The following is a 17,009-nucleotide window of genomic DNA, read 5'->3' on the forward strand; positions in this document are numbered from 1 at the left end:
ATCTGCCATAAATATAATATATATAACATAATAAATAATATAACATTTTATATAATCTTATATATTACATAATAATATAATATTATATAATCTTATATGTTATATAATGCAATTACAAAATAATCAAAATAACCGTTGGTACGTGTTCGGCGGGGGTATAACGTTCCCGCCGTAGCGAATAATTACGCGAAAGTTGTTGCGAAGGCGACGGCGATATCGTAACAAATGCCGTCGTACGAAAGCAACGGTCTAATCATTCAATTATTAAGAGATAATTTATTCATGCGAGCAAGATCAAGCGACTCACCGTGTGCCGGAGCGACTTCCTGATTCGTGAACGGCCCGTCAATCGGTGGAGCCCAGGCCCATGATCTAGTCAATCCACAGATCGTAGCAGCATGCAATTATGCTAGGCGTGCAAGGTGCAAAGACATGCGAGGTGCTTCTATTTTTCCCAATGCTTTTGCGTTATGTCATTAGGCAACGACGGACGTCCGACTGTAGACGGCGAGATCGCTCCGCAAAATGAATATGTTTGCCTGTCTCGAGCGACTGACAGTGTGTCTCGTACTAGCGCCTGTATCTTACTGGAAAACAAGTGCGCGGCAGTAGTATGTTCCCCCAAAATGATTTTGGAGATATCCTCGCTGATTGACGGAGGGCAGCACGTCACGGTGAGCCGCGAATGTAAAGGTGCGTTACCAGATCGCCGTCAACCAACGAGATTATTAACAAAAGTAATTTAATTAATAAGCAACTTTAAACAATTGAATATAAGCAACAAAATGCAACACAAATAACTCGACGATATACTATACCATTCTTAAATGCTAAATTCTATTTACAAAATGAGCGAATATTAGCGAGCGCCAAATAGTACGTATAGACAGATTATTTTGTAATTGCATTATATAAACAGTATACTTAAAATAATATTAATTATAATAAGCGAGTTGATAAAACTGCTCAAATATTCCTTCATGTTCATAAAAAGAATTTCAATTTAAGTTAAATTTTAAATTTCGGGCTAATAAGATTTATTGTATGCTGAGGATATATATAGTCACACAAGTTATAAATGAGCAAGTTGTTCTTTTGTAAACACTGAGGAATTTAAGCATTATAGCACAAATAATTAGTTAGCCTACTTTATTATTAATTATTAAATTCATATTTGCTTCTCTGCATATCTTATTGGGATAATCATAGGTGCAATACTTCACGACCATAAACAAATAAAATGGCAAATGCCGAAGGTGCGTAACTCATATTATTTTATATTTACAATTCACATCGCATTTTATAGCTACGATCATTTTACAATTTTGGTTGCATGTGTTAATTCTACCATTGCCTGTGACTGTGTACATCGCATTTCAATTATGGTCGTACAAATTCTTTATACCGTATGGCGACACATCAATTTTGGAAGACGCGCTTTACGCATTTTTTTACAGATTATTACCTTCATTGTGCCTCTCTCTTACAATAATTCTACTATCCGTCGGCAGTCATATAAGTATATTATGATTTAATTTAGTAACTAATTATATTTTGCAAATTAAAACTCTATTGTTGCAATCACGACAATTAAATTAGTTTGAGAAATTATAGTATATATTTGTTGAGTATTCAATTTTAAGGCAATCTATATACAATGTTTTTAAATGCAAATGTATGTACATATTTAATGATCAAAATGTATCAGCATTAATTCATATGCACAGAATATTAAACGTAGGGTGCTGTTTTATCTTAAGATAATTTTAAGATTGAATACTCAACAAATATATACTATAATTTCTCAAACTAATTTAATTGTCGTGATTGCAACAATAGAGTTTAAATTTGCAAAATATAATTAGTTACTAAATTAAATCATAATATACCTATATGACTGCCGACGGATAGTAGAATTATTGTAAGAGAGAGGCACAGTGATGGTAATAATCTGTAAAAAAATGCGTAAAGCGCGTCTTCCAAAATTGATGTGTCGCCATACGGTATGAACGGCACTGGTGTGATACGAAAGATTGGCGATACATTATACAAGTATGTTGCAATAAATGGTATAATACTGCCGACGATTGTGAGCGTTCCGAGAAAAAGATATCCAATTTTGCGTGGCATACGCCAAAACATGTAGATCACAAATTGACTCAAAATGAACAAATAAAAATCGACAGACAAATGCCACGTATGGTACATACATTGAAACAAAAATCAGAAGAAATAGAAATGTAACGCTAACAAACAATGTATGTGTGTTCGATTGGTAAAAAGTAATTTAATAGTAATTTATCTTCCAAATCAATTTTAAATCTTGTGTAAATGTTTAATGTTGTGCAATAATTATTCAAGCTATGAGTTTTCTGTCACTATTGAAAATCACCGACGATTCGCCAGACTTACGTTTATCACTTAAATAAAAACTGCCAAAACAAAATTCCTTAAATCAAAATTGGTAACTTTGAAAACAAAATTACTTTTCTACCAATCCAATATATTAATAAATTTAAATGTATGTTTCTTACCAATTCTAATGGTTTTACATAATTATGGATGTATAATAGATTTGCCCACCAATTAGCGGCACATTTTGCAGCTTCTTTTTCAACTTCTCGTTTCCAAAAAAAGGTCCCGAATTAAGAAGCGGAAAGATCCAAACGAAAAAGAACAGAATTATAGCGTAGGGTGGAGTTAATCTGCCAATTTATAAATCGAGATATATTTTTACCATTGTACTTTTGTAGATACGTTTCACAATTAGCTTTTGGGTATTAAGATTATAATACATTTGCATATTTGTGGAGATTTCAATTTTAGATTAAAAAGTAGTCAAAATAATTGCGTGGTTTTTTTTGTGTTTACCTTAAATATCTGGATAAAATATTATTGATAAAATTGAATCGCTTCTTTTGATCTAAAGTCCTTGATAAACTATGCGCGAGTAACAGACCGGCTAGTATAAAGAATATATCTGTTATAATACTTTCATTCATATAAAGCATAGATATCGGTCCAGAGAATTTCTACAAAAAATATTATTAAATTTGTAGATTAAACTTCAATCATAAATAAGGATGTGTTTCAAAAATTAAACAAGCACGTTTTTGAAAATATTTAAAGACTAAGAAATTGAAGACGATTAAAATAAGAGTTAAATGCATGAGATATTATTATATAATTAATCTTTATATTATTTCACAGAATATAACATTGATTTTATATTATAAACTATAATATGAAATGCTATATAGTTGCTTAAATTGTTTTCATAAAAAAATTATTAATGATATACATTTATCATATTATTTCTATTATATTTAAACAAAATTGCAATATTTACCTTTACATAATATTCCAAATTAATTGTTGGAGTGAATAAGTAGCGTATTGCGTAATGTAGATACAATACAAACATCGATGAGGCGAATCGTATAATGTACAAGCTCTTTAATTCCGGATGCGAGTTATCTATCTGGAAAATACTCTTAAAATTTTTTTCGAGCTGAGAAATGAAGTATCACATTTTGGAATGTTGATATGTGCTCTTTCTCGTTAATGACTTTAACATTATACCAAGTACTGCTGATTATAAAACTCAGCCAACCCAATAGTATGGTGCTAGAAAAGATTATTGAAATATTATTAATATTATTTCGAATTATTTTTATATAATTTATCAACATTAAATTTGCGCATTCAGAATATTTTTATTCAATTTCATAAAAACTAAAGCTTAGATTTTTTTGAAAAGTTATAATTAATATAAATATATTTTTTTAATGTTATAAATACGTAATAATTGCTTCTTCAATAATAATCACCAGTATATTTTTGCAGCAGCAGTAAATCTTGGCCCTTCTTCAATCGTTTGACAAAATCTTGATTGGACAGCGATATAAATTTTAATATAGTTATATGTATTGATTTGTTGAGATTTTTTTAAAGCCATTTCTACGTCTTTTGCCTTGCAGCTGGATGGTACGCACAGAGCTAATTGTAAGTGATATCGACGAATACGGAAAAAATTTCCTTTTTCCTATGCGCATAAAAAAACATTACCATAAAAAACCAAGTAAATTTAATGTGGCACACTTTTCTTGAGTAAAAGAGAAGACTTAAAAAATAATTTGCGTATACCAGTCTCTCGATTTATGCTGCATTTTTTATACGCGATTATTAATCAGTCACTTGATGCAATATATTTTATACACAGTTTTTTGCGATAAATTTATGCAATTAAAAATGTTATTTTTTTATTGTATCTATTCTTAAAAAAAACATGTAAATTTTCATTACTTTTCTGTGATGCTGACTGATCATCTCAATGCGCGCTGCGCATTTATTGTTTTAGAATCCAGCAGTGACATTGACAAAGAGTAAAATTAAAATTTGTTTTTCTGTACTTTTATTATACTTTTATTCTAATATTAATAAAATAAATATAAATCAAGGGACAGGTGTATTTATGATATTATACCTGTATCGCTTCCCAAACAGATTCGTTCGGATCAAAGTCGAACATGACTGATTTCTTGGAATTCATTAATATATTTTTTTTCATTAGTATATTTTTTTTCATGCAGAAGATCGACTAAACAGTATTTCCCAGTGATTTTGCCGGCCAATGTATCTTTTCTTCTAATGTCAACTTGCAAATTGTAACATTCGTCAAAGTTACCCAAATGTCTTGTATGACTGTACAATATGCCACTCGGATACTTTGATGAAGCGTCATACAGTAAAGCAATTTTATACGATATAATGTAATAATTAAATCTTGGATAAAATTCCCATTTTAGATTTTAGAATATTGATCGTTAATAATTACTGCAAAGATTCAAATATAAAATATGCTAAATTAAATATACAAGTCTGAATAAAATAGTCAAAATCTTAATAAAAAAATGGAAATATAATAAACTGCCACAAGAGAGACACTTCTATGGATATCTTTGTGAATTAAACAATTTTTTTTATTTTTAACAGTGATATTTTTTAATAAAATTCTAAGTAGATAATAAAATTCTAGTATTCTAGTTTTTTTTTATTCTTAAATTGCTTTTATTAATTAAAAATTTCATTAAAAAAGTTTATCCTGGACGTATTTGTACTCTTTTTAATTTCATAAGTATCAATTTTTGATGTACTTACTTTGCACAGCCCATAGTGTACCACGTTGTAATTCGTTTAAAAATCGTAGCGCATCTTCTTTACATTGTTCATGTGGCAAGTATTCCGATTGAGCGAAGATTATAGGTAACAGCGGTGAATTTATAAAATTGATTGATTTCATATGCCATTTATGATATTTGGCATTTTTTGTGATTTTGATCTAATTCGTTTGGTTGGAACAAATTTTCGTATTAGACGTTGTTCGTATTAGACATTGTTTCGATGTGACATAACTCTGTTCAGCCAAATTGCACGATATCGTCGATAACAATAATACGCCAATGTAAACGATCGTGTGTTTAAGCATCTCTATTCAATATTCCGCACAGAACTAGCAAAGTTTTGTTTCCGTGATCCTTTTATATGTATCCTTATTGCCCCGATGCGCCGCGTTTAAAGCAACTGTGACTTGTAGAGAATTTTTTATAAACGACCCATCGACGTATAATTAATACCGAAATACCGTTATGACACCCTGTTAATTTGATAAATCAAGACCCAAGCTTGCATAAACTATCGGTCCAGACTTGGTCCAGGCTTGGCACCGATACTGCCGATGCTCGGCTGAAGCTTGGCTCCAGTATTGGGCCAGCTTCGGGATGATAACATCGTGCCAATGGTTTGCCAATGGTTTGCCAAGGATTGGCTGTCAAGTATGGTCCAATACTCGCCCAATCCTGGGAAACAATTGGCCCGAATTTGATGCCAATTATTAGCATTAAGCTAATAATTTATCGATTTAAGCTTTAATCTTAATTATAGCTTGAATTTTTATCGATTATTGAGTCATTAAAATCAGTTAGAATAAAATAAAATTGAACTTACATATTTTAAATCTTTTATTTTGTAGTTTTCAAATTTTAATATTTAAATTTTTTTAAATTCAAATTTTTAATAAAAATTATTTTTAAATATTATTTCGCTCCTTTCTACCTCCTTCCCGATCTGAAGCGCCAGCCAACCATTTGCTTGTCAGCGATTTAATAGTAATATTAGTGCTGTTATGTACAACGATAAGAAGATCTGCAAAACAAACAAATTAAAAAGTTAAAATAATTTGAATAAAAATTCTCGGACGAAATTTTGAATTAAAGAATTTTTCTAATTTTCAATAACATAAAAGCACAAAATTACCTCGCATACACATGTATAAATTACATGCACTGAAATTTTTCTTCGCGTTCCCTTTTGTAACGCGTCCTTCGCCACTGAACATTAACTGCACATTCTTTTTTAAAAGTGCAGTCAGAATGCAGGAAATGGCTTCTTTCAAGTTTGATGCGTTATTATATCCATTCATAAATTGTTCCTGGATTATATATAAATGATATGTGATATCTGAAGGTAAATAGCATTTGGAAGTACTGCACGTATGCCAATATTTTAATATACAAACCATCGCCTTTAATTTTGTTTCGTCTGTCAATTGAGTATCCAATGTACAAAATTCTTCGTATGTAGAAACTGGAAGACCAACATTAAATATTTCTTCAGCTTGATGTAAAGTTATTACATCAATTTGACGTGTAGAGTTAAACTGTTGGTGCAGTTTCTTCATGTGTTCGGTAATAGTATATAATATACTTCTATGAGCTTTCTCGATACGTTTTGTAATTTTTTCTTCTAACATAAGAAGATCCGCTTTTGTTGCATATGATACTTCTTTAGCTTCCATATTAACTGCTATATAAGGATAAATACAAGTTAACATCAAAATTATTTCGATTTCCATATTTATACATTTTTTAAATTTAAATTTTCAAATATAAAAAATTTACAGTGTGTCTGTGAGTACACGGAGAAAATTTTATATCAAAAGTTACTATGTATGGTAGTAACTGCGGACTATGAAGTCACGGACCGAAATTTTTTACTATGTTTTACATGTGAAAAACATTGTAAAAATTTTTATAATTCTTTCATGATCCGCGACTATTACCGTACATAGAAATCTTTAATATAAAATTTTCTCCATGTATGCATCGCAGTCTGTTGTATGCTCGAATTTTGTTATAATTTATTTATTATGTTTTTATCTTGTTATAGTTTTTTTTATTTTTTTATAGAATTGTTATTTTTAATTTTTATAGTTTTTTTTTTAATTTTGTTACTATTTATATTTACAATCATTCTTTATGTTGGAACAATGCTTTTTCGCATCATCGATCTCTTCTAGAGAATTTTCATCACTACTAAAATTGGTGAGATGAATTGGTGGGATATTCGGGTTAATCGGTCCAATACGTGACGGGGCACATATCTTTTTAAAATTACTTCCACAGGAGGACTTCCGAGGAGAAGTATTTTTTGATGATGAAGGTGTCGATACTATGTTAAAAAGAAGAATTTTTTAATAAAATAAACATATACAAATCAAATATCGACAGTATTTGATTTGCAATAAAATTGAGAAAATAATATTTGTTTACATATTTACCAAAATGTTTCTTGTTTAAAGGAAGTCTTCCTTTGGTAACATCGACTGGTGATTTATCTATGTTTAAAAAACGAAAGTTCATATTATGAATTTTATATTAAAGAGAAAAGATTCTGTTGATTTGTACCATCTTTATAAAATTTCTTGAATGATTTTTTCATTAAATAAAAATCTGAAGGGCCGGCTCTTTTTTTTTTCCACTGCGAATTTCGGGATCCTGAGGTGTATAGCCAGAATTGATACTTGGGATATTTGGAAAGGCAGGTACGGATTGAAGAATCTCACATTTTTCATTGTTCGAATAAACTTGTGGCATATTTCCAGCAATATCGAGCGTTTCGGGTATGCTTTCAATATCTATTGTTTTATAGGACTCTTCTAAATATTTCATACAGTCTTCGTAACTACCTATTATTAGAAATTAATAAATATTTTATAGCTGATGCGTAATAAAAATAAACAATTGCAGTAAAAATTAATGTGGAGTTATTGTAGCAACTCTCCCCTATATTAGAGCAAGTTTTAGTAATGGTTATTAAACAACTTTTTGATTTAAAAATTAAGTTCAAATATTTTCTTTCCAATTGTTAAAAATAAAGATCAAATAAAATTTTATTACAAGATTGAATAAAATAAAAATGTTACAAAAATAATATATACTACTAACGTGCTTGTTTGACAATCGAAATTTCTGATGTGACCCAATCATCTTTTGGAACCTCATTATTTTTCAGCCAGTCATCAATATTTTGGTAATCCTTTTCTGGCGGAAAAGTACATATCCATTTATTTCGCTCGAAGCGCAACCATGATTTATGAACGACATCGACTGATTTCTTGCCATTTTCATCTGCGTTTAAAAAAGACGCCACTACATGAGTCGTGCTTTGACGAAGACTCATTATGTCGCCGTAATTTTTAATGCTTTGCAAGAAACACAATGCAAATAAAAATTCACTATGTGCACTATATTGAACAACACTGTATCCCCCCTCTTGAAACTGAACAATATGAGATATTCGCGATGACAAAGAAGAGACCGCGAAATCACCACATTAGCGACGCCGCTTATTGACAGCGCGGATAAAACAAAAGTTATGCGTCGTTGCTATCAACAGTTCGCTTATTTTTTTCTTTCTCTCTCTATCTCTCCGGTAAAACAACAAACTTCTTCTAACCAATAAATTATTTTACATAGTAAATTGAGCCACTAATTTCATGAAGTTACCAATCAAATTATAATTTCAGTTTTTTTTCGTTTAATAACTTTTCGCTATGTTTAGTGCGTATGATCGCGTAAAAAAGCATCGTTTTATGTTAGAAGAAAACGATGAGGATTTTAGTTCCACACTTGGGTCTGTTCAACCTTTACAAGAAGTACATAAATCGTTTTAATATGTTAATAAAAAATTTATTTTGATTTCAAATTTTTAATTTCATCAAACTTTTCGAAGAAATGTAAATAACCAGCTACTTTCACAGGGAGATAACATTGCAAATGCAATTGAAAGTGAAATTTCTCTTCATGATAGCGAGTCCCTACATATTGAGAGACAAATCAATGAAGAGAGAAATGTCGAAGATTTTGATTATGAGTCCAGTGAAAATAATGAGTCCAATGATGAGTACTCGAATGAAGATAATAATTATCTTATTGATGTCAGTGATAACCAGAGGAATGAGTTAGTTGCAATCGCTTTTAAAATTTTTTAAAATTACAGTTGATAGACAAGTGCACACACAAAGAACACATTTTTTTCCTTTTGACTTTTCTTCAAAACTCTCAACTTTTCAAGATAAGACGCATTTTCAAAAAAATACAAACAAAAATTCTTAACAAAAAATATCCTCAATATATAAGTCACACAATTGAAAAATTTGTGTTTTCTTGTCAAAAAGAGTCTCGGTTAAAACTTTTGTGTTAAATATTTAACACATTTATATGTTAATTTAATATATTGTTGTTATGTTAATTCTCAATCAAGCATTAAATTATAAACTAAAAAAAGTGTTAAAATAACACAATGTGGACGTATTTTTTAATTTACACAATAGATATGTTACAAATTATTAGTGACAGGATTTATCTGTTAAAATTCACAGAAAAAAATGTTGATTATATTCTATGAAATGAAAAATAACACATTTCTAAGTTAATTTTGTCATTTAAAATATGTTGATTTTATACGAAATTTATTTCAAATTACTATAAAATCTGCATTCATTTTGTGTTAACATAATATCAGTGTCATCATTTAACATATCCATATTATGTTAAATTAACAAAAAAATTTTTCAACTGCAATTTTTCAACTGTGTTGAATGCATTGAAATAAAAAAATGCTCTCTCTTTAAATTATAGATTTAATGATCCAAATGAGGTACTCGATTTTACCAAACAATTACAAGTCTGGGCTATTAATAACATTGGAAATTTGAAAAATAAAACGATTACAGAACTTTTACAAATTCTTCGACAAAATGGACATCAAAATCTTACTTCAACTGCAGAAAATCTTCTCGGCACTGTACGGCTGAATCAGAATGCCATACAAGTAATGGAAGGTTTACGAGATTATGGCAATTATATTTACTTTGGAATCCAAAACCAACTAAAGATGCGGATCAAATCAAAAATATTTAAAAAATCAACAATCGAAGTTTCGGTGAACATCGATGGTTTACCATTGTATAGAAATTCTCTACAACAATGTTGGCCGATTCTAATGAAAGTGCATTGTGATGAATATATCTGTCAACCATTTGTAGTTAGTTTGTTTTGCGATAATTCAAAACCACTGAATACTGAAGATTTCTTACACGATTTTGTTGAAAAAGCAGCACAATTAACAAGAGATGGCTTCATAAATCAGGGAACGACATACAATTTTAAGATTAAAGCTTTTATTTGTGATACTCCTGCTCGTGCATTTATAAAATGCATAAAAAGTCATAATGGATTTTATGCTTGCGAACGGTGTATCATTCGAGGGGTATCTGTCTCTAGTCGAAGAGTTTATCCAAATATGGATTGCGCTTTACGCACTCATGATACTTTCATAGAAAAAGCAGATGAAAATCATCATGTTTTAAACAAAGTATCGCCATTACTCGCTATTCCGCATTTTGATATTGTTCGTGCAGTCCTATTGGACAACATGCACTTATTGTACTGTGGTGTATCCAAGTGCTTACTATTCAAATGGAAAAGCGGAAATCCTCTTTCAAGAATTAGTGTTGCAAAAAGGTATGTTCTGACTGAACATTTAATTGCATTGAAAAACTATATTCCAATGGAATTTCAGAGAAAGGTGTTTGATTATGAAAATTTATCAAACTGGAAAGCCACCCAGTTTCGATTTTTCCTTTTATATTGTGGTCCTCTTATTCTTAAAGATGTGCTTTCAGATGATAAATATAAGCACTTTCTACTTTTACACACTGCCTGTCGAATTATGAATAGTTCAGAACTAGCAGTTCACATGGTAGAATATACAAGAACATTATTGAGAAATTTTGTTTCTTTAATGCCAACTTTGTACGGCACTGACTCACAAGTAATTAATATTCACAATCTGATTCATATTGCTGACGATGTTGAGTATTTAAAAGCACCTTTGTCTGATTATACTGCATTTCCCTTCGAGAATTGTCTCGGAAAAATAAAACGTCTGGTACGAGCTCCTAATCGCCCGTTGTCTCAAATTTGTCGCCGTTTATCCGAAATGGAAACTGTATCAGACATAAATATTCAGCCTCATGCTTTGCTACAAAAATGCGAACCGACAGCACAATTTGTTGATTACAAACAAGATTATATAGAATATAAAATGGTGCAGATGAAAGGCATGAAAATAAGAACCGTTCATCCAGATAATCTTGTTTTTTTGCGAAATGGATACCATTTGAAAATAATAACTATTTTTTCACGTGAAAAACAAACACCAAAAAATATTAGAGATCTTTTTATAACTGGATTTCGTATTGAAAATGATGAAAATGCATTTGATTATCCATGTGAATCGAGACGTATAGGGATTCATAAACTTGGCTTACACGCAGAAATACCAGAAACATTTCAAATGACAGAAATTACTGCAAAATGTATCAATTTAAAGATTCACGGTGTTCGTTTTTCGATAACATTACTTCATTTAAAAGAATAAACTAATTACTAATTATAAGATGATAAGACTAATTATAAGATACACATTTAATTTCAATTTTTGTGTTGAACTTTTGTTATTCTTGCATATTCTTGAAATAAATAAAAATAATTTCACAAACACTTAATTAATATATGGCATTATTGCAATTTATTTTTAAATTAAAACTGTCAAATAAATTGTATAAATTTTTAAGTATCGCAGAATATATAGTATGTGTATTAAAATTGAACTATATGCTAAAGGCCAAATATATATACATATTTAGCTGGAGGCGTCGCACAAAGTGTAACAGAAATAATCTGCCGATTCAAAACCGAGATACGGCCCAGCATCGGGTCAAGCTCGGTCCAATCGTTCTGTCGAGCACCGTGGCCATTCCTGAGCCAGCCCTAAACCGAGCATCGGCAATTTGGTACCATCGGCACTGCAAGCTTGGGGATGCTTGATGATTTTGCAAAAAACTGTAGTGCATCGGGAATCAGATTGTACACATGTAGACACTAAAAAAGATCCTGTCATTTTAAGGTCAATGTCCACAATGCTAAAAATGGAATCGAAAAATACATATATAGCCAATAAATACCGTTTATATAGCCAATAGAATTACCGTTTTTTCATTAAAATGCTAATTGATTGATTATACATTTCTCAGACCGAGATCTCGATTGGCCTTCAAAGGCCAATGCCCACGATTTTTAAATCGAGAATGTATAATCGAGAAATGTATAACCAATCAATTTGCATCTTTAATGGGAGGATGCTGGAGTGCCAGACGAACTCCGACGCGAAAGCGAAAGTCATTTCGGTAAAACTAGAAATAAGAATGGCATTATCGGCATAGCCTACAGACTATGCCCGTGACCTAGGTCCGTGTGACACCAATCGGAAGTTAGCACCGAAACTACTATAAAAATAAAAAATAAAAAGATAAAATGATTGCTCTCGAATAGCTGTTTCAATATACATGATTGTTCCACTTAATTAATTAGTACTTATAAAGTTATTAATGAAAAACAGTCACTAATTAACAATTAGCAAATACCCTTATTAAAACTTTTTTTTTTTAATCTGGTACTACCAAACGATTGCTCCTTAATCGCTCTATTCACTTCCATTCTTAGATTGTTCATTTTTGTTGAATTATTAATATAAAATTCAATAAATGTTAATAACGCGATCAGTGTTGCCAACCATTGAATGCAAAATTACTTCTAATGTATCAAAAAGTACTCGAATTGAAAGCATTGTAGTAAAATTACTTCTTCTAATTTCTAATGCATCAAAAAGTACTCGATTTTTGCAAAACAAACTTTCGGCAGTCATTCCTAAAGACTACCCAGGTAGCACACATAGTCATATTGACGTCAATTTTAGGTCATATTTCGTCCAAGACGTCATATGTCTTCTAAATGACGTGTATTTAACGTCCTATTGTAGACAAAATTATGACGTTATAAAAAGGACGTGAATTAGACGTCTTTTTAAGACCAAATTTATTATTTACAATTTTATTTTTTAAGTTTTTCTTAATTAAAACAGACTTTGTTCGTTCCACTTTTAAACTTTTTACTTATAGTAATTATCGATGTAATAATGCGATGGTTATATCATAAGTGAAAAAATCGCAATATGTAAAGATATTCAAACACAAATAGAATGATAAAGGTAAAAAGTAGGCAATGAAAAATATAGTTAATAATATTGCTTTATTATTAATTACTGCGTTTGCAATTTCGTCCAAAAGTATGGAAAGTATATCTAATGGCATCGATAGAATCCTACCCTATCACGCACTTGTAACAAATAATCACTGCGAGCGTATAATAAGGAAAACTCCATTGATGCCATTTAGAATGTAGAATGCATTTGAACTGAGTAGCGTGGCGCGAACGTGAAGCGCAGGCGCAATTCTGGGTTCTGGATTGGACAAGACAGTATGAGTAACAGTGTAATAGCACAGTATACACTAGGTCTCTTTTTTACTCCATATTAGAAGGAAAGAGATAAACTCTGAACTAGTGCAGCCAGTTCAGCTGAAAAGAACAGATCTACTGTGGTAATAGCGGGAAAGTGAGAAATGTAACACGTGCACAATAAGTGATTCTGGGGCCGGTTGAAGTTTCTGTTTATCTGTGTTTTTTTACAAAATGAAGAGAAAATAATTTAGCAAAAGGGTAAATATTGTGTGTACACACTCCTTTCTCAACCTTATTTCTTTTTCGTACATGTGCAGTATACAGTTATTAATATGGGATTCAAGTTCTTTGTCTATTATTATTAAAGATTTGCTTTTTGTTTTGAGATCATAACCTACAAGTACTTGCTTTCACATTGTGCCTTTGCATATAAAACTGCAGCACTAAACATGTTTAGTACAAATTTGTTTCTATATAAATTGCAGGATTTTATTATTTGATTTGATGTTTCTATGCGTGAAAAAGTTAGCTTTCAATATGCAAATGCGTATATATTAATGCATAAATTATTGTGATATTGAAGCCTAAAACCGACAATACTATATTATGTTTATTTATATTAATTATACAAGTAAAAATATTTACATTAACATTGTAATAAATTTAATAGAAGATTTAAAGCGTACAGGTGAGTTTATTAAAATATCTCTCTAATCTTGTAATACATAAATATATATATTATATTATCCTTTCTTTGCAGCGAAATAATCCAAAAATAAGTATGGCTTACGTTGTTGTAGAATTTGATGAAAAACACGGTGGTGGTGTAGCTGCTGTTAACAATGCATGGCTTACACTTTTAAAAAAGGAAGTTTTTTGGCCTCCTTATAAAGATCAAAATAAATTTGATAAAGCTTTGAAAACAGGGGAGACAGTTGATACTGAAAAATGGACACTGCACAGTATTTCGCGTATTTTTTACAGAAGTGGTAAATTAGATTTTTCATATTTATTTGTTTATTCTACATATATATGTATTTATTTATTTATTCTACATTTTTTCTAAATTGCAGATGATCTTGTAAAGATAAGAGAGAAACTAAAACAATCAGAAATTATATCAAATTTGGAAAGTGAAGAAGAAAACGAAAGTATACGTAAAAAACGGAAAAGGATACCTAATAAAAGAATATGTAGTTCGTCAGATGATGAACAAGAGGAACAACGAAAGAAACAATTATCCAGACCACCCCTAGTAAAACAAATAAATGTTAATAATACTTCTAAACGTTTAGAGAAAGGTATATCTACTTATTTTATATATATTCAAATGTGTGTTCTATTGTTTTATATAACCTTAAAGAAATAAATATTTGTTACATTTATTTTCAGATTTTACTTTGGCCCGTTCTGATTCACCTTTACCGATTAGTACTCTCAATACAAGTGAAAATATAAGCCCCGGTGTAACAAGTACTGCAAGTAATTCTGTAAATAATAACATAAATATTTCAACAACTCCACGTTCACATCGTCAATTTATTCATACAGTGGATAATTTTGGTTTGTAAAAGCTTATTTGTGAAAGTAGATAGAATGTCGACAGTTTTTATAATGAGATATTTTTCAGAAAAACTTGTTTCCCTGATAGCTACTGTCAAAGAACAGAATGATGAAATATTGCGATGGATGAACAGATAAAATACAAAAAATGTAAACAATGTGACTGGATTGCCTGATATACCATTTGCATTTCCATTGAAAACAGTTGAGGAATTAGATCAGTTAGATGTTTACTTGAAAACAAATAATGATGATAATATAGCTTTGGTATGTATACATAATAGCATTTAATACCATAGCATGTATACATAATAGCATTTAATACCATAGCATGTATACATAATAGCATTTAATACCATAGATAATTAAATTTCTTTTTAGTCGGCATATTTGTCTAGTCTGGGTGGGAATCATGTACCAAGCAAAACAAATAGAATTTTAAAATATATTTTGACTGATGCTGTGGCAATAAATTTTAATTATTACGGCAAACGTTCACAGAAAAGAGCCTTTTCAGATTTATCCCTGAAAAATTTAATTGTTGGTAAGTGTTCTTTTATGTATTTATTTTTTGTATGTGTGCATAGATGGGCATTTGGTTTTTTCTTTAGTTTGATGTAATTTACCGTATATAATTTCTATCAATTTTAATTAATAAAAATGACAGGCAATTTGTACATAACTTAAATAAAATTCAATTTATAAATTTATATATAAAATTACATCTAAATTCACTTTTAAACACATTCATAATTAAAACTTTATTGCTAAAAATTTTCTTTATTGTAACTTATTTAAATCTTAATAATTCTACATTTTAATTTGAATTATTTAATTTAGTATAGATATTTTCAATCTTTTAATGTTATATATAACCTTTCAAAAAATCTTTTTCTCATAAAAAAAGCCTTTCAAAAAAATTTTTCTCATTAAAAAAAACCTTTCCAAAAAATTGTCTTCAGAAAAAGTTTTCCTCATAAAAAAACCTTTCAAAAACAGTTTTCCTCATTAAAAAAACCTTTTAAAAAAATTGTCTTTTCAAAAAAAGTTTTTCTCATAAAAAAACCTTTCAAAAAATAGTTTTTTTAAAAAAAGTTCTCATAAAAAAACCTTTTCAAAAAAATATTTCCTCATAAAAATCCTTTCCAAAAAATTGTACTTTTAAAAAAAGTTCTATATACTAAACAAATTAAAATTTGCTATATATTCTGTCTATAAAAGAGGTGATATCAGAAAATGACGCCAAGTTTAAATAAAATCTTTCAAAAAAAGTTGTATTTATATATATTTAACCAAGCATCGAAAAGACTGTATTAAGTTATTTTTGCATCTTTATCTAGTTATTTAAAAATTATATTCATATCTACATTTAGTTTATTTTTTTTCAAGCAAAACATTTTTAAATAATTGCATCTATATCTAGTTACTTTTGCATGTATATTTAAAAATTATATATCTAGTTACTTTTGCATGTATATTTAAAAATTATATATCTAGTTACTTTTGCATGTATATTTAAAAATTATATTTCTATTTACATCTAGTCAATTTTTTTGAGGTATACATTTTAAAATAATTGCATCTGTATCTAGTTACTTTTGTTTCTATATTTAGTTATTTTAAAATATTTGTGTTTATATCTTACATAGTTAATTTTTATTAAATATACTTTATAAAATAATTGCATTTGTATCTAGTTATTTTTTTTATATCTGTATCTAGTTAAATAAAAAAATTTTTCAA

The 17,009-nt window shown here is 29.5% G+C and overlaps 1 protein-coding gene across 2 annotated transcripts; it reads left to right on the top strand.

Annotated features, from left to right (window-relative positions):
• Positions 1 to 14,338: 14,338 nt before the first annotated feature.
• On the top strand, positions 14,339 to 16,279 carry LOC136998787 (uncharacterized). Of its 2 annotated transcripts, XR_010889323.1 has the most exons (5): positions 14,339 to 14,692; positions 14,777 to 15,004; positions 15,096 to 15,266; positions 15,334 to 15,533; positions 15,648 to 16,279. XR_010889323.1 is itself a non-coding variant. In XM_067351988.1 (4 exons), exons 1-4 carry the CDS (start codon positions 14,485 to 14,487, stop codon positions 15,402 to 15,404), a joined length of 678 nt encoding a protein of 225 aa, XP_067208089.1. In that variant the 5' UTR covers positions 14,339 to 14,484; the 3' UTR covers positions 15,405 to 16,279. The 2 variants fall into 2 exon arrangements, 1 of the variants encoding a protein (XP_067208089.1); XM_067351988.1 differs by having other exon boundaries at positions 15,334 to 16,279.
• Positions 16,280 to 17,009: the final 730 nt, after the last annotated feature.

This window comes from Linepithema humile, chromosome 3, assembly GCF_040581485.1.
Source record: "Linepithema humile isolate Giens D197 chromosome 3, Lhum_UNIL_v1.0, whole genome shotgun sequence".
NCBI lineage: Eukaryota > Metazoa > Arthropoda > Insecta > Hymenoptera > Formicidae > Linepithema > Linepithema humile.

Bases quoted from the DNA above. Each gene is read 5' to 3' on its own strand.
- LOC136998787 (XM_067351988.1), top strand. From the start codon at position 14,485: ATGGCTTACGTTGTTGTAGAATTTGATGAAAAACACGGTGGTGGTGTA. The intron at 15,005-15,095 runs GTATATCTACTT...ATTTATTTTCAG, and splicing joins TTCTAAACGTTTAGAGAAAG to ATTTTACTTTGGCCCGTTCT. The intron at 15,267-15,333 runs GTTTGTAAAAGC...GATATTTTTCAG, and splicing joins TCATACAGTGGATAATTTTG to AAAAACTTGTTTCCCTGATA.